This window comes from Balearica regulorum, chromosome Z (genome assembly GCF_011004875.1).
Source record: "Balearica regulorum gibbericeps isolate bBalReg1 chromosome Z, bBalReg1.pri, whole genome shotgun sequence".
NCBI classification, from domain to species: Eukaryota; Metazoa; Chordata; class Aves; order Gruiformes; family Gruidae; genus Balearica; species Balearica regulorum.
The window spans coordinates 68437471-68455811 of record NC_046220.1 but is presented as its reverse complement, the minus strand read 5'-3'; the positions used below and the strand labels follow the sequence as shown (position 1 = coordinate 68455811).

At 42.1% G+C, this 18341-nt stretch overlaps 1 protein-coding gene across 2 annotated transcripts in view; it reads left to right on the top strand.

The window, feature by feature from the left end:
* The window catches only part of ITGA2 (integrin subunit alpha 2), a 71501-nt gene that overhangs the window by 16896 nt on the left and 36264 nt on the right, over positions 1–18341 (top strand). The window contains exons 2-6 of one of the 2 annotated variants that reach the window (XM_075741064.1): positions 133–256; positions 11830–11939; positions 13663–13754; positions 17493–17607; positions 17996–18123. In XM_075741064.1, the coding sequence (XP_075597179.1) occupies positions 133–256; positions 11830–11939; positions 13663–13754; positions 17493–17607; positions 17996–18123 (569 nt within the window). Of the gene's footprint in view, positions 1–56; positions 257–11829; positions 11940–13662; positions 13755–17492; positions 17608–17995; positions 18124–18341 lie in introns of those variants that run through there. The other variant, XM_075741063.1, reaches the window with a different exon arrangement.

Here is an 18341-nt window from a genome sequence, read left to right as displayed (position 1 = left end):
GTTTTTCTTGCACATGTCAAAGGCTAAATTTTCTTCTATTGGGGGAGCTGGCACAGATGAAGAGCCTTTTTCACTGGGATCAAAATTCTTCTCTAATTGCTTCTGTGATAATCATAATCTTTCTGTTAACAGGCTTTCTTCACAACTGCTGTGAAGCCTACAATGTTGGACTCCTAGAAGCAAAAATATTTTCCGGTCCATCAACTGAGCAGTTTGGATATGCCGTTCAACAGTTTATAAATGAACAAGGCAAATGGTAAGCAGTTTGAACACCTTGTTAAATGTCCAGTTAAAAAGTTAAGGAAAAAATATTACAACTAATTTTTCTAATTCCAAATTTCATTTCAATGCATTCCAATTAATTCCTTTTTATATTACAGTCATCTTTTTACTAGTAAATACTTACATTATTAAAATGAAAGTGAAAATATTCTAAAGATGTATGCATGTCAAGGTTCAGGCTTTTTTCCTTTACACGATGCAGTCTGAAGTCTTTCTTTCTGTTAATCTTTTGCTTTCATGTCCAATACACCAGTTTCTTCAGATTTACAATTTCTGTAAAATTTTAACTCTCATTTAATTCATTCCTTTACCAATAGCATCTCTATTACACATTACATAAATGTGGGATATTTTTCCATTTTAACATTGTTGAGGTTAAAACAAATGATTAGGGCTGGGAAGTTCTAATTATGAATATTAAAATTAAGTGAACTTAAATTTATATAATTTTGTCTCTGATATAGTATTGTGTTCACTTCTCAAGGGATGGCATATTCAGATGTATATCATAACACAATCCTAGCAAATGCCTTGTGTCTGCTGCATCTCTTCAGCCATAAAATTTGATGTTAAATCCACTGTTGCTGCAACATTGAGCTTGATGAGTAATTAGTAAAATATTTTTTCTAGTAACGTTGGTTTCAAAAAGAACTTTAAAATATTAACCCAGAGTAAGCCCATTTAGTGGAAAACACAGTTGCCTCTGCAGCCTCAGCAACCTCAAAGCTTAAGGTGTCTTTCATGGCAAGGACTACATGTCTATAAATAGTCAGTGGTACTCAACTACTTTAAATTGCTATTTGTGTATATGTGGTTTTAAGTCTATAGTGGAAAGTCACACAAGTTACATATATTATCATAAGCCGAGACAATATTTTAGATGTCTCATTCTCCATAGATTGAAACAATATCAGAACCAAAATAGCCACAAACTGACATGTTTGCTTAAGTGTTTTTGGTGGGCTGACCCAGGCTGGAGGCCAGGTACCCCACAAAGCTGCTGTCACTGCCCTCCTCAGCAGACAGGTGAGAGAAGGTATAGCAAAAGGCTTGTGGGTCGAGGTAAGGGCAGGAAGAGATCACTCAGCAGTTACTGTCATGGGCAAAACAGACTCAACTCAGGAAAACTGATTTTAATTTATTACCAATCAAATTACCAATTACAAATCAAATCAGAGTAGGATAATGAGGAAAAAAAAAACCCTAAATCTTAAAACATTTCCCCCCCTCCACCCCTCCCTTCTTCCCAGGCTTAACTTCACTCCCAGTTTTCTCTAACCAGCGGCACAGGGGGATGGGGAATGGCGGTTGTGGTCAGTTCATCACACGTTGTCTCCGCTGCTCCTTCCTCCTCAGGGGGAGGACTCCTCACACTCTGCCCCTGCTCCAGCATGGGGTCCCTCCCACAGGAGACAGTCCTCTATGAACTTCTCCATCATGAGTCCTTCCCACCAGCTGCAGTCCTTCACCAACTGCTCCAGCATGGGTCCCTGCCACGGGGTGCAGACCTTCAGGAGCAGACTGCTCCAGTGTGGGTCCCCCCATGGGGTCACAAGTCCTGCCAGCAAACCTGCTCTGGTGTGGGTTCCTCTCTCCATGGGGCCACAGGTCCTGCCAGGAGCTTGCTCCAGTGTGGACTTCCCACTGGGTCACAGCCTCCTGCGGGCACATGTCTGCTCCAGCACGGAGTCCTCCATGGGCTGCAGGTGGATATCTGCCCCACCATGGATGTCCATGGGCTGCAGGGGGACAGCCGGCCTCACCGTGGTCTTCTCCATGGGCTGCAGGGAAAACTCTGCTCTGGTGCCTGGAGAACCTCCTCCCCCTCCTTAAACAACCCTGCAGACACCAAGGTCAGTGCATATTATCACTCCTCTCTCCAGTTGCAATTGCTCCTGGTGGATTTTTGTTTGGGGTTTGTTTTCCCCCTTCTTAAATATGTTATCCCAGAGGCGCTAGCACCATCACTGATGGGCTGTGCCTTGGCCAGCAGTTGGTCTGTTTTGGAGCCGGCTGGCATTGGCTTGGTTGGACATGGGGGAAGCTTCTCACAGAAGCCACCCCTGTAGCCCGCCTGCTACCAGAACCTTGCCACGCAAACCCAATACAGTGATGACTGATGGATAGTTAGTAACAGAAATTTTTTCAGTAAAAAGAAAGAAGGATGTCAAAATCTGAAATCCATGGAAATGCGTATGAAAATGTATTCTACAGTTAAAGTTTAGAAAAGCCCATATGAAAATATTGAGCTAGCTGAGACTTTTATGCATAGCCCTGTACAGAGATACTGTGCAGTTGCAACCGGTTGCGTATGCAAAGATGTAAGACTACCGATATCCCACTGCATCTATGACATTACTGTTTACCACCAGTGACCAGGAGGCAAAATAAGTGGAAAGCAGAGCTGTACCCTCCAGACTAGGAGCTTGGCATTTCCTCTCCCTCCCTTGGGTAGGCTCCCAACCTACCCCCACTCCTCACCTGATGTTGTGGTGGCTTCTCACTGCATTTCTGCCTACTTTAATTATGTGTTTAGTCAGCCATAGATCAGAGCTTTTTTTTAAAAAAAAATTCTGTGTAAAGCCATTGAAGGCAAACAAGAATGTCCATCTGAAGTGAATTGAATGCTTTGGCTGATACACGGATAAATTATGTCTTGTGTTTTGTGCTTCCTGTAAGTTTTTATATAAGCTTGCAACAGGAGCACTAGGTTCCAGACTCACCCAAGCTATTTAAGTTTTATATATCCCTGTTTTATTATTACTTCTGATATAAAATCTCCTCCAGAACCATTTCCTTGAATAATGTGTGGTGGATTTTGGGAAAGTGAGTAAATTTGGATTAACTTTTCCTATTTTATCATAGAATCATAAAGTGGTTTGGGTTGGAGGGGACCTTAAAGATCACCTAGTTCCAAATCCCCTGCCATGGGCAGGGACACCCTCCACTAGACCAGGTTGCCCAAAGCCTCATCCAACCTGACCTTGAACACTTCCAGGGATGGGGCATCCACAGGTCTCCCTGGAGCCTTCTCTTGTGCAGGCTGAACAGCCCCAATTCTCTCAGCCTGTCCTCACAGGAGAGGTGCTCCAGCCCTCTCATCATCTTTGTGGCCCTCCTCTGGACTCGCTCCAACAGCTCCATGTCTTTCTTCCTCTGGGGCACCCAAAGCTCTATGCAGTACTCCGGGTGGTGTCTCATGAAAGTGGAGTAGAGGGGCAGAATCACCTCCCTCGACCTGCTGGTCACGCTTCTTTTGATGCAGCCCAGGAGACGGTTGGCTTTCTGGGCTGCAAGCGCACACTGCTCAGTAATGTTGAGCTTCTCATCAAGCAACACCCCCAAGTCCTTCTCCTCAGGGCTGCTCTCAACCCATTCTCCACCCAGCCTGTAGTTGTGCTTGGGATTGCCCTGGCCCACATGCAGGACCTTGCACTTGGCCTTGTTGAACTTCATGAGGTTCGCATAGGCCCATCTCTCCAGCCTGTCAAGGTTCCTCTGGATGGCATCCCTTCCCTCCAGCGTGTCGACCGCATCACACAGCCTGGTGTTGTCAGCAGATTTGCTGAGGGTGCACTCAATGTGCATCTCTGACAAAGATGTTAAATAGCACCAGTCCCAATACTGACCCAAGGAACACCTCTGTCACTGATCTCCACCTGGACATCGAGCTGTTGACCACAACTCTTTGAGTGTGACCATCCAGCCAATTCCTTATCCACTGAGTGGTCCATCCATCAAATCCATGTCTCTCCAATTTAGAGACAAGGATGCCATGTGGGACAGTGTCAAATGCTTTGCACAAATCCAGGTAGATGATGTCAGTTGCTCTTTCCTAATCCACCAATGCTGTAGTGCCATCATAGAAGGCCATCAAATTTAATAGGCACAGTTTGCCCTTAGTGAAGGCATGTTGGCTGTCACCAATCACCTCCTTATTTTCCATGTGCCTGAGCATAGTTTCCAGGAGGGTCTGCTCCATAATCTTGCCAGGTACAGAGGTGAGACTGCACAGCCTATATTTCCCCATGTCTTCCTTTTTTTCACTTTTTAAAAATGGGGGTTATGTTTCCCCTTTTCCAGTCAGTGAGAACACTGGACTGCCAGGACTTCTCAAATATGATGGAGAGTGGCTGAGCCACTTCATCTGCCAGTTCCCTCAGGACATGCAGATGCATCTCATCAGGTCCCATGGACTTGTGCACCTTCAGGTTCCTCAGATGGTCTCAAACCTGATCTTCTACAGTGGGTGGTTCTTCATTCTCCCAGTCCCTGCCTTTGCCTTCTGCCACTTGGGTGTTGTGGCTCGAGCACTTGCCAGTGAAGACTGAGGGAAAGAAGTCATTGAGTACCTTAGCCTTCTCCATATCCTGGGTAACCAGGTCACCCATTTCATTCTGGTGGGGGCCCACATTTTCCCCTTGTCTTCCTTTTATCACTGACATACCTAGAGAAGCTCTTCTAGTTGCCCTTGACATCCCTGGCCAGATTTAGTTCTATCAGCACTTTAGGTTTCCTAACCTGATCCGTGGCTGCTCGGACAGTTTCTCCGTATTTCCCCCGCAGGCTACCTGCCCTTGCTTCCACCCTCTGTAAGGTTTTTTTTTTGTGTTTGAGTTTGTCCAGGACCTCCTTGGTCATCCATACAGGCCTCCTGGCATCCTCTTTGTTGGGATGCATCATTCCTGAGCTTGGAGGAAGTGATCATTGACTACTAACCAGCTTTCTTGGGCCCCTCTTCCGTCCAAAGCTTTGTCCCATGCAGATCCCTGAAGAGGCCAAAGTCTGCTCTCCTGAAGTCCAGGGTAGTGAGCTTGCTGTGCGCCCTCCTCGCTGCCCTGAGGATCTTGAACTCCACCATTTCATGGTCACTGCAGCCAAGGCTGCCCTTGAGCTTCACCTTCCCCTCCAGCCCCTCCTCCTTGACGAAAACAAGGTCCAGCATGGCACCTCTCCTCATTGGAGAAGGAGTTTATCAGTGACACATTCCAGGAATCTCCTGGATTGCTTATGCCCTGCTGTTTTGTCCCTCCAACAGATATCGGGGTGATTGAAGTCCCCCATGAGGACCAGGCCTTGTGAATGTGAGACTGCTCCTGTCTGTCTATAAAGGGCCTCATCCACTTGGTCTTCCTGGTTGGGTGGCCTGTAGCAGACCACCAGTGTAGTGTCCCCTGTCCCTGCCCTCCCTTTAATCCTGACCCATAAGCTCTCAGCTGGCTCCTCATCCATCTCCAGGCAGAGCTCCATCCACTCCAGCTGGTCATTGACATAGAGGGCGACACCCCCTCCTCATCTCCCATGCCAGTACTTCATAAAGAGCGTTCTTCTCCCAAGCATATGAATGTTATGAATCTGGGAGTATTATCTGTAAATAGGTACTTCATCATTTGTTTGTTCACTGCATGGTGTCCAACCGTATCTCCAAAAGTTAGGAATTTCATCAGCTCTTGTTCAAGTAACCATGACTTGTTAGAGACTCATCAGTGAAGAAAAGCTCTTTTCAGCCTTCCTCTCAAGAAATCATTAGACAAGCTTAAAAAAAAAGAAAAAAGCCAGTCATAATTTATTCTCGTTTTCTTCATTTCTAGGCTATTTTCTTTGTCATGGGATAATAGAGCTTTCTCTTGTGTGCATTATAAAAAAAAAACACCCCAAAAAACCAAACCGCAAAACACTCAAGCTGTTCAGTAGACTTGGTTTCTCCTGTAAGCCTGGCAGAGGCTGCAGTCCTTTTGCAGGGCGCTTGTTGATATGGCTGAACTAGGAGTGAGATCAGGATGCTGCTTTCTGTAGAGGGGAGCATTCATCGCTATATGCATAGGACATCTCTGTGCAGCAAGACTGTGATGCACTCAAAAACTCAGTTCAGGCACAGTAGGGCTGCCCACCACATCAAAAGCTTCTGGGGTGGCACCTCTCTCCGAGGGAGTGGTTATCCAGGATCTGAGATCCACCAGTAATTTTATTACTTCCTAGAGCTTGCTTCCGTTAATAAAACCACATGATGCTATAGTTAATACAGCTTTAAAAATCCTCTTGTACTTTCTCAAAGAGCAGAAAGAAGAGATACAGAAAAAACAACAGATGCTGGTTATATTATTCAGCTGTATTTCTGGGAGGTACATCTCCTGAGGTGGTAAGGGCTATAGAAAATGATAAAGAGAGTTTTTGCAGAATTGTGACTGCATGCAGCAGTATGTTATCACTTTTCCTTTGAAATGAGTTCAGAGAGAAGAAGGAAGACAGTCCAACCAGGCATGTAGAGCTATAGAGGGGGCTGGTAGATGCTGGGAAGCTGTGACACAAACCTGCAATGGAGCCTTTTTCTATGTAGAGTCAGATGATCCAGGATAATTGGACACTGGTCTGCTGTGCATTGATGGCATGTGATGCTCATAAATAAGGACAAACTTGCAAGTTAAGCACAGCTGAAGCTTTTCATGGTGTCTGGTGGGAATTTCAAAACAGGAGCTCTTCAATGATATCGAGGAAAGTTGTGAACACCAAAGAAACTCAGCAATTAGAAAAGTTTAAGCAGTCCATCACACAAGTAATTAGTCACAACAGAAACATAATTCAGTTTATGGTCTGGTTCTCCCTGTTGTGAGATCATCTGTATTTGAACCTTAAATTGAGATCAAATTCTCTGCTATTTTGTAAACGTAATCTTTTAGAAAGGCAGACTGTCCCCTTTCAAGTTTGTCTCCAAAGTGCATGCCCTGAACAGCAGCTGATAGTATATTCAGCAAAGATAATAGTACCTACTCCATACTGATATTTGTTTTTATATCTGTCTTGGGTAAGGAATATTGAATAGCTGTATATAGCTGTTCAAGTGTTTTTTCCTACCCATATGTGTCTTCAGTTTGTGGATGCATCCCACAACAAAGCTAAAATCTGAGTGTGCTGTTGAGGTACTGCTTGGTATCAAGTTGCAGCCACCCTGCTCAGTTGTGTCTCATGCATAGGATTTGGAATTTTTGAATTTTGTTTTGGAATTTGTTATGGCATTTTTCTTTTTTAAAATATTTTGTTTCATTCTGTATCATGTCATTAATGACACCTTAATGACACTATCCTTACTGATATATCACATAATCATTGCCCTACTAGTTTTAAAAATCATTGCATACTGCTCACTAGTCATCAAGGCTCTGCAGCCTTTCTCCTGAGGTTGTGTGTTGCTGCTTCAGACTAATAAGATGTTTTGCTGAAAAGACACATTTCTGCAGCAACTTTTGTTGAAATCAATACATTTGTGAAATTGTCTGATTTTAATGAGTAGGGTAATTTCTGCCAACTTTTTTTTTTTTCTTTTTTAATAAAATACTGTTATGGTTAGGGTGCCAACACCACTGCTAATGTTGAGTTCTGTGCCCAGCTTCTGCTTCCCTCGACTGCATGCCCTACAGTTTCCCTTTTTCCTGCTTGGAGAAGCAGTTCTGGCTTCTGTCTCCTAGGCCTATTAAGTTTGTCAAAGTTTCTTGCTATAGCTCACTGTAGTTTTTGAAGTTTTGAGTCTTTTGTTCAAAGGATCAAAAGTTTTAGATGGCGATAAGTGTTTTAGGCTGTGCAGAAAAGCATCTCTGAGAGTGAAGTTTTCTGGTCTTCATGTCTTATTCATTGCTTCCTGTAATTGTAGGGGAAAGGGCCAGATGATTTAAGAGGTCCTTTCTACTTTTATTTTCCTATTTCCTATTAGCCATCTTTGTGTTTAAAAAAACACACTGAAGAGCAAATGCATGAAAAGAAAAAAAGAAGAAACCAGAAAATCTAAAACGTGCTCTGACAACAGCTGGGAATTCAGCCCTTTGCCATGAATCCTGATTTTGTTTTCTGCTACATCACACTTTGCCAGTTACTAGCTTTGTCATGGTGTAATTTCCCAGAAATAATTCCTGTTGCACTTTGATCTGCCACTCCTGCAGCCTGTGTGGTACGGCATTGCCACTGAACTTTATTTGACTTCATGTAGTTCCATTGCTTTGTATACAGTGATGGAGACTGATTAAGGAGCTGAAGAATAAAATCAGTGGCCATATTACATGCTAATCACTATAGTGTTGTGTAAAGACAGTCTACAAAGACACATAAGGAAGTTTGGTAAAAATAAATATTTAACTCATGGCTGGAAAAGACCCTATACATGATACAGTTTATTTGGAAACAAGCATCTTCAAGTATTTTAGTACTCATTTCTTGCATTCTTTCCTGATACATTATGTTTCACTCTGCTTCATGTGCATCCTGTTTAATCACAGTAAAAAAATATTTTTGTAGTTAGCAGGATGCTAGCCAGATACTCTCTTGCTTTCTTCACTTCTTATGTTTCAGAAAGATACACATGCATTTTCCCAGAGCAATGTTGTGTAACTCTGTACTGTAATGGTTTATATTAATTTTCAAAGGCAAGTAGGACTTGCTGATTTTTAATATAGATTAAGGCTCATATTAAGCTTAAGTAAGACTCAAGATACAAGAGAAATAATGAGTTATTTCCTAGGACCTTTAAGGTTGGAAATTAAAAGTAGAGGCCTAGGCTTGGCAGAAGTTGGTTAATAACTTTTTTCGCAGGAGAGTATTGATGACAGATTAGTTAAGTCAATTAAGGGAAGGGGTTTAATAGCTGTGTTCATTTCTGAAAATCACTGTAATAGTTCTAAGTGTTAAATTCTGTGTACAGAGTGGCATTTTTTGGCCTACAACATAGTTATGGCATTGAGATTCATGGACCCTATAAATCTACAACAAAGGGGAAGTTAGTATAATAACTTCCAGTAAAATATGAGACGTGCAAGCTGAATGAAAGACAAAATTAAGTTTGCTTTGGGCACAGCTGGCATAGATTTAGATTTGGGTTTAAAATTAGAAGAGTTTGTCTTGTTTGACTTACGTTTTTCTGTTTGTACCACACAACAGCTACAAGGTTAGTTTTAGGGCTAGAAAAAGTAAAATACAGTTGTGAATATTAAGTTCTAGAAGTGGATGGGTACAGTGATGGTTGCTTGGTATAAATACATGCCGGGGTTGGAATTAATGTTGAGGTTGGGGAAAACAGGAGTTTCAGAGCCCACATTACTGCTGAGCAGCATGAAGCCCATGGAGTGAGTACAAATACGCATGCTGAAAGAGGAGAGAACTGCTGTTTCTAGACTCTGGATGGTGTTTGTCTCTAGTTTATGCCATAGCAAGGCTGATGGCTGGAATTAGGCTTGGATTTGGGGACAGCTAGTGCTCAAGCACACATCTCCTCCTCTTCCCTCCTCTCATCCTTACTCTGTGAGTGAAACTATGTGCTTTGGCCTTCAGGATAACCAATGGCTGCAGAGCAATGCCAGTGCGATACAGAGATTCACAGCAAGTTTTGCGACCAGAGTAGTGCGGGGGGTATTTCCAAGATCAGTTAGGGTCATTCTTTGAACAGCAGCCATCCTCCTGCAGGGACTCTGAAATACATTTGCCTTCTGGGAAACTTAGAAAAAACTTGCAAATATTTATAAATGTACACAGTGCAATGTTCAGCTTGACAGTTAATACTGAAAAGCTGTTCCAGTTTCAGATATTACACATGCAGTGCTGCCATCCTTTTTAAAATTGTTTTCTGTTTTCATGAAAACTGTTAGCCCTTTCTTTCTCCCATCAGCCCAGTCAGCATTTTATAACTGTAAATAAGAGGAGACTGTAATACCATGTCTTCCTCCTGTCAGTCACTGTTGACTGGCTTTAGCCCCTTGCATCACTGCAAGTGTTGGCAGGTTATATTATCTATTGGCGCATGACCAATGGAGTAGTTTCTGATGAGCTCTGGTTATTTGGTCCTGAGCTATGGTGGTTCTGGTTTCCACTGTGCAGAAAAGGCTGTATTCCTCAGGAAATACCAAAAAGATCAGAGGCCTCCTCACAGCAGCCGTAACATACACTGTTTTTAGAGAGAGAGGTATTTATATGAACCTGGATTGTGGGTTTAGAGATGCTAAATGTACACAAAATCCTGTTCCTGCTGCCTGTGTAATCATTGTTTTTCAACAAGGTAATTGAGAAGGAGGTAGGTATTTTTAAAATATTCCTATACACAGAAAATAGAATCTGAAATTACCCCCAACTGAACAGGCAAAATAGAATAACATTATGTGTGCTTTTAAATTTTTGTTTAATTGAGATGAAATAAACTAAAAAAAAAAAGCAATTGGCATAATTTTCTTTGAGAAAGCTGAAAAGGACTCAAACTCTTGCTTATGCATCTAAAACTATGTATTTTTTTATCATCAAAGCCATTTTATTCAAACTAGTTGTAACATTGCAGCAGTAAAATCAGATGATCCCTTTAAAGTTAGTATGATATATAGCAATTGCTTTGAAACACAGTAATTTTACAAAATGAATTCTTTTTATAGTGCAAGATATTTGCATTAGCTACCTATAAAATTTTAGAGGATGACAATTTTGCTTTTAGCAACCTACTGACCAACTAAAAAAGATGGTTTCTTATGAAACTCCATATTCTGTCTTGGGTCCCATTGCTTGTCATTTTACCATCCCATAATTTCATTAATTACTACCACAGACTGTTCTGTATGAAAGGAAAGTCGTATTACTGCTGGAGCGAATACCCACAATCCCTGCTTTCTAATAATCAGTTTCATTTTTTCATATCCCTGGTGATCATCTTCCTATAGTCCTGTTTTGCCTTGCCCTTACTTTGCTGCGTGTTAAACTGTATAAAGAATTGCCGTCTTCCAGCACTACATGGCCCTGTACTGTCTGGTGGCTTCACTCTTGCAGAGAGTTGTTCTGAAAAATAGATATTCTTAAACAGTATTCCCAGGAGGTGAATTAAGCGGATTTGTGAAGGCTTTCAGATAGATAAAAATTAAAGGGGTCTTGAGCATATATTGGAGGGAAAACTCATGGCAGATGAAGGAATGAGTCAGAGAAAGTGAATCACTTTGTATCGCAGGCACAAATTATCTTAAGTCTTAACTTTCTTGTTCCGGATTAAATACTTCACGCAGCAGACTGTATTCACCTGCAGTATTTTCTTTCTGACTCAGTGTCGTCAAGGTGTGGTAGTGTTCAAGCTCAGACATGAGCTCTGTTGCTGAGCAGATCCTGTAGGAAATGTTTTTTCTCGGTTAAAAGAATAACTTAAAAGGAATCAGTTAACTGTTACCTGACAGGACAATAATTTTTTTGTCTCTCAATTGCCAATGTATATATTTCTAAATTCATATGCATCTGTATATATTAATATCTTTGCTGCATTTCTTCTGACACAACGATGTAACGTCACAGAAACAGCAGTACACATATTCAGGTGTATACAGCCTAATCCCCGGAGGCTTCTCCACCAAAGTAGCCCCTGGTGAATCCAGTGTATGAACGTGCAAGTAGAGCTGTTGAACAGCTCTGGAGAAAACTCCTGGGTGCCTTAGGTGCTGTATCTGCTAACAGCCTCTTTACCTGTTCCCTACTGTGTGCCAGCCAATAATGCTGCTGGGCTTTTCCAGTATCATTAAAGACCTAATGAATTTCCTGTTACTTTAGGTTGTTGGTTGGCTCACCCTGGAGTGGCTATCTGTCTAACAGAACTGGAGATATCTATGCATGTCCTGTTGGTACGATCAAAACCGCATGTAAAAAACTGAATTTAGAAGGTAAGTTGTCATGAATAATGTCTCACTACAATTGTTCAGTTCTTCCTTGTTTTTGTACCAGGCCAATCTATTTTACTAAATACTTTCTTAGCCTTCAGCATCATCTCAGTCTCGTGTGTGTGTGTCTGAGAGAGAGATTGTGAGTGTGCGCGTGTGTGTGTGAGAGAGAGAGTGTGAGTATGGATGCGTGTGAGAGAGTGTGTCTGTATGAGAAAGTGTGTGAGAGAGAGAAAGAGCGTGTCTGTGTCTGTGTGTGTGTGTCCATGCAAGGACTCGATGCCAGCTACTGGTGAGACCCGTGTGAGTGAAAATTGGTGCCTGCCCCTGGAGTGGGGCCGAGGTGTGGGTGCCCTGGCCTGTGGTGTAGCTGCTGGAGCCACGGGGGTCTCAGCATCAGCTGCTGGAGCTGCTGGGGCCTGTAACCTCCAGCCATGGGGCGGGAACAGTGTGTGCCCCAAAACCAGCTGCTGCGGGGACCGGGGCTCCACACTGGTGAGGGTCTCTGCCCTAGCAGCTGGAGCGGGACCACAAGTCACAGCCCGGGGGTCTGGTGCCGGCTGCTGGGGGAGGATGAGTGTGTCTGTGTCTTCCCCAAAGCAGGTGCACGCATGCATGCGTGTGTGTTCACTAGCAAACTTTCAGCTGGACCAGCCACCTTAGGGGGGCCTCAGGTCCCAGGTATCAGGTGGGTGGGAGAGTCCATGCAGGCGTGCCCAGGAGGAGCTGTGAATGTGGAGTGCATGAGAGGTAAGTGTGCGCGTGTTTGCACAAGCATGGAGCTCGACCAGCTGGGAAGTAGGGGAACTGTGGAGCAGACAGAGTGGCCATGCTGGTGCTCGGGGGATCCACAAATGTGCATGTGCTTGTGAACCCAGAGTGTCTGTGTCTGTCTGTGTATCTGTGTGCACACACTGCCAGGCCAGGAGGAGCACACTCTGTATGCAGGTGCTACCTGTGGTGGTCTGTGTGACCAGCCCCTCAGGGCCCTCGTTGCGTGTTTGTGCATGTGTGTCTTGAGTACCTAGTCAGCTTCACTACTGGTGCCTTATCGCTCGGCCTGGGCAGCGGCCCCGGCTCCCTGGGCGCTAGGCTGGGCTCCCATGGCTGGCAAGGAGGGACCTGGGCCAGAGCGGCTGGAGGAGGCCGCCACACTCTTAACATAACTTAACACTTGTTACAGTCTCCTTTTGAATAGCACTTAGTGAATATGTATTATCTGAAGCCTTTTGTGCCTCTGTGTGTTTGCAAACTGAGTATAAAATGGGATTCACTTTTGGATATAGTGAAAATACAGGGCAGCAGTATGCTGAGATGCCTACTTTATGTTTATTTGTGGTGTGGAGCGTTTCTGTCCTCCACTGCTCCCTCCAGGTTTTTGTCTAAAGCTTGATACTGGATCAGAGGAGTCTGGTGTCCTGAGGAATGTAACAGTTACTACTGCAGCTACTCAGCCAACCAAAAATACTCAATTAGCTATACCTTTTCTTCCTCTTTTGCCTTCATCTCTCTTGAGGGCAGGTACTCTAAATGGCCATACTCAATTCATACCTATAGTTAATGGTTAGCAAATTTTTGACAAAGTTTAGCTTTCATTTCGTCTCAGAATTGTATGCAGCCATTTGGAAAAGGTGTCTTAGATTCTGAGAGATCACGCTTTTGAAAAGGAAATTCCTTCTACTTCTTATTTACTATTCTGTCATTACTTTATCTCTTTTTATTTCAGCTTTAATAAATATTCCAAATGTGACTGAGGTAAAGGAAAACATGAACCTTGGCTTGACTCTGATACAGAACTCAAAAACAGGAGGGTTTTTGGTACGTATCAAGGATGTATTCGGTACACACAGAAATTCCAGAGGAGAATGAAGAAACTAGAATTTTCCATGTTGTTTGATAAGTCCAAGCTGAATGTATTTTATTATGCAGCATAGATTAATACACATTTTGCATATTTTAAAATTTTCAATCCCACTGTCATTACCTAGGGTTCAAAATCAGGAAAATTATGAATTCTCTCCTTCATCATTTATTTAAATATCCTATGGAAGGGCACATAATTAAAGATTATGTGATTTAAGTCAGACAACATAAGCTAGAATCTTTCCACCATGTACATCTTTAAGGTAGTCTTGTATAGTTCTGATTATGCTTCAAAAGACAGTATGGGATCTCTCCTCCACCATATGCACTTGCACAGTGACTGTTCTCCTGAGATGTTAGGATTTCTAGTCCTGTGGAGTGGCGACACTTTTTATTTGGTTAGTGAGCTGGAGGAGGATGCATTTTGTATGTGTATATTCTGCAAACCACTCTCCTTGGAGTCTGTGTAACAGATTTCATAATCGAAAGGAAGCTAACACCTGTTTAATATGCTTTTTTACAATCTTAACCATAAGTATGAAAACTTGCAGTGTAGGTGTATTCCAGTTTGATGCATACATTGTAGGCATATGCAGTAATTGAGACAATAAACTACAAAATAGCTCTGAGGTTCACTTTAAGCTTTGTATTTTTCTGTTGCATCTTCCTAATAATCACAAAAGTTTAAAAATGTTTATTACCTTCATTTCCACATAGCCCAGTTCACTGAAGTACTTAAAAGTAGGTCTAATTCCAACCTTTCCAGCAGCTCTCTTAGAGTTAGTAAAGTTAATCATAACTTCAGAAAACAGCGAGAGTGCAGCTCTTCTTGATTGTTGGTTTGAGAAGATAGTGATTAAAAAAAAAAATCTTATTCTGTCTCTTGGATAATACCTTTAATTACTGTTAATACTGTTCTATGCATACCCACTTTTAATCAGTACCATAATTGCAGTGATTTAAAACATCTCATGCAGAAAAACGTGTATTTCCTAATAATACTTGAACCTGTCTCAGTTCAAAAGAATGTCCTGATCCATATGTTATTGACTGACTCTCCCTAAACTACATGAAGTAAAAAAAAAAAAAAAAAAAAAAAGTTGAATGTTAAGACATGAGCAGTTAGCCATGTCTTTGGTAACAGGAGTTCTTTTTGACATAAAGACAACAGGGTACTCGGCCTCAACAAATGTCAAAAGCCGCATGAACCAGTGGTGGCAAGAACTGGACAAGTGGAAACTGCCTGCTCGTAATTGCAAGCTGCTGCCAACAAGGACTTCGCTCTGAGATACTGTCTCTGGCAGCTAGCCTGTGTGGTGTGCTCTTCACGTTATGCTCAGGGCTTCCTCCTCCCAGCTCACTGTGCTTCTTCCTTTTGCGGCTGCTTGTCTCTCAGCCTCCATCCACTTGCACCAGTTTGTGCTGCATCGGTGTCTGTGCTCGTGAGTCCTGCTGGTTCAGCTGTTTGATGCCATGTGATTGCTTCCCACAGGTATCCTAAATACAGGGCAGTCATTTCCATATGCTTGTTACATTTTTCTGAGGCATGCTCAGTCCTGTTGGAAAGGTGCTTAAGAATTTCACTGATGGTTAACAACTTTGTTCCAACTTTTGATTCCAGCTCCCATCTACCTTCATGTAAAATCTCCCTTCAGTATTTAACACCCCACAATTGTTCTCCTTTGTCCTTTGCTTTGCTAAACAAACACAGTGTTTTCACTGAAATGCACTTTTAAAAATACACCTCTCTCAAATATGAATGAGCAGATCTATGCTGTATTCCACACAAGTCTCTTCAGGGCACTGTATAGTGTATTTGGTATTTCCCTGTCTCAACTGCAAGTGCTTTTTGTCACATATCTTTAGGCCGTATTTGCTTTGCATGCTGGCTGCATGCTTACGGTCGCCCTGCAGTCAGCCAGTGCCCGATCTGTCTGCTCATGTCTTTCAAACAATGAGGTCCCAGTTTACATCCACATTTCTTAACATTAGTCCTGAGGGGCAAGTCTATGCCCCATTCTAACGTTCCACTTTTCAAATTCATCAGTCTTGATATGTGATCTCCCCAGTTTTACCCTGCATTAATAATGCATCTGAAATTTCTGCTAGAACATTAGAGCTTTGCCCTTTTTTAAAAAAAAGTGGATATCAACAAAGTTCATTAGAACATTTATTTTTTGCTCCAGGATTAACATCACAATTTTGAGTTACCACTAATACAGAAGAAAACTAGCAAATGCACAAATGAGATTGATCTAAGAAGAACTTTAAATTAAAAATAACTTCAAAGACTAGTAATTCTCCTATAGTACTGATATAGATTACTTCTTTTGTACCTCTCACCTCTGTGAATATCCATCTTTTCCAGTAAAACTAATCATGCCCCATGTAGCAGCTAAAAAGAGCACTTACTTAAGATCTGATAATGTAGATACACTTCCTTTCTTGTGTCTAGAAAATCTGCCATCTTGTCGAAGATGTTAGTGTGATGTGGTCTACTGCTGGTCAACCAGTGTGTGATTTAGCTCATTTTCCATTTACTTCTGCCTTTAATTACCTTTTTTCAGTGTTCTTGAGAAAAGGGTAATAGTGCTGTTCACTTTCTCTTCTCTTCCTAAATAGAGATGGTACATGTTAGGTTTTCCAGGCTGTCCCAACTGGATAAGGCAATCAGATAGTACATGTAATGAAGATATAATTTCTTTCACAACTGTTGGGTGAAGGTTATGTAGAGGTTATGTTTTTTCCTTGAATTCCTAACTTGATTTTCTTTTGAAAAGAAAATCCTTTTCCCCTCCCCACCCCCCCACCAATATCCTCATGACAAAATGCCATCTCACGTATCTGTCTCTCTTACCTGGGTACTTTTGTACCTATCCTTCTAATATCACAGGTGTGGCTGTCATGCAACCAGTTCATTGATCCAGCTGAAAACGTTTCTTTTTACAGAGATCATTTTCAGTAGAGAAGCAAGATTATTATCCCTGGAAGGCAATGAAACACGTAGCGGAGGTATAGGTGAGACCAGGGCCAAACTTTTAGCGGCAGCTAAATAGGACAGCGCATACTGTGAGGCTGCAGCCTCACTGGAGATGGTGAAGTTTAACTTGTAAATATTTCGGTACAGTGGATTTCCCTTGGGAACAAGACTTCTCAAATTAATAAATGTGTGTGCGCACCTATCACAAAAGTCTTCAGTCTGGTCACACTATCGGTGGTAATTGGACATACGGCAAGAAAAGCTCCTTTCTGCGTGTTTGCAGCGACGTGCATGCTCATGGCTCTGATGCCACCTCCTGGTTAGTGGAAGTATTTCTCTGCATGCTTATAAGCGATGTGCAAGTACCAACCCTAGTTTTAAACTGATAGTTTGTAGAGCAGATGGCTTAAGGCAGCACAGATTCTTTGTAGACCAAGTCACACTCTCTACATGTTACAGCTACGCATACTCTGGAGGGGTCAGCTTGCAGAAAGAGCCATTAGGATGATCATCAATAGAAAATCCTTTTAATGAGAAAGTCTATGAAAGGGGTTACACTGTCACTGTGATTGCAAGGGATTTGGCCTGATAACCCAAGAGGGTATCTCTGATCCTATATGCCTGTAGTCCTGCTTATTGTGCTTTTGTATATGGATACAGTGAGACAAGTATTTGTTATTTTTATAGTTTCTTTTTTGTTGTTATTTTTAAAGACTTGTGGTCCTTTGTGGGCACAGCAGTGTGGAAGCCAATACTATGCTACAGGAGTCTGTTCTGAAGTCAGTCCAAGTTTCCAGATCCTAAGAAGTTTTTCTCCTGCTGTTCAAAGTAAGGCAACATGTGCAAAACAGATTCAATTAAGAAAAAATAAAATAAAATGAAATCAAGATATGTTGTGTCGGGGACTTTTAATTTGGGATTTTTAAAAAAATGTATGAGCAAAAAGCAAAGTCCCGTGATTTCACATGTAAGGACTGACAAATCATGATCCAATGCTGATATGAATATGGACTCACTCCTCTGAATTCAGAGGCATTGCACCAGTCCAGACTCAAAATCTGCATATGCTTCTATTGAGTCCTCCTTCTGGCAAAACCTTCCTATCTGAAGCATTGCCTGTGTGAGACCTAAATATACACCCCTGGATTTAGCCAAGAGTTGTAAGTATATTGAGGCTGAAAGTGCATGTAATCTCCACTTTTTATTTTTGTTTTAGAGTGTTCCTCTGTAATAGATGTTGTGGTGGTTTGTGATGAGTCAAATAGCATTTATCCCTGGGATGCAGTGCGGGCATTTTTGAAAAAATTTGTACAAGGCTTAGACATAGGCCCTAACAAAACCCAGGTAAGTCAAAGACATCTTTGAGAAAGACCAAAAAAAAAAAAAAAAAGACAATGGGTTAATTGGTTTTAAGAGTAATTTTAAAGGAAACCAAATGTGCTTTAGCATAACTACAGTACCTCCCCCAAAGCCACAAGCAGTTGTCTTGTATCTTTCAGAATTGAGTTTTTTATCTCACAGCTAACCTATTTCAAAAGGGATTAGTAATTTGATTCAAAACA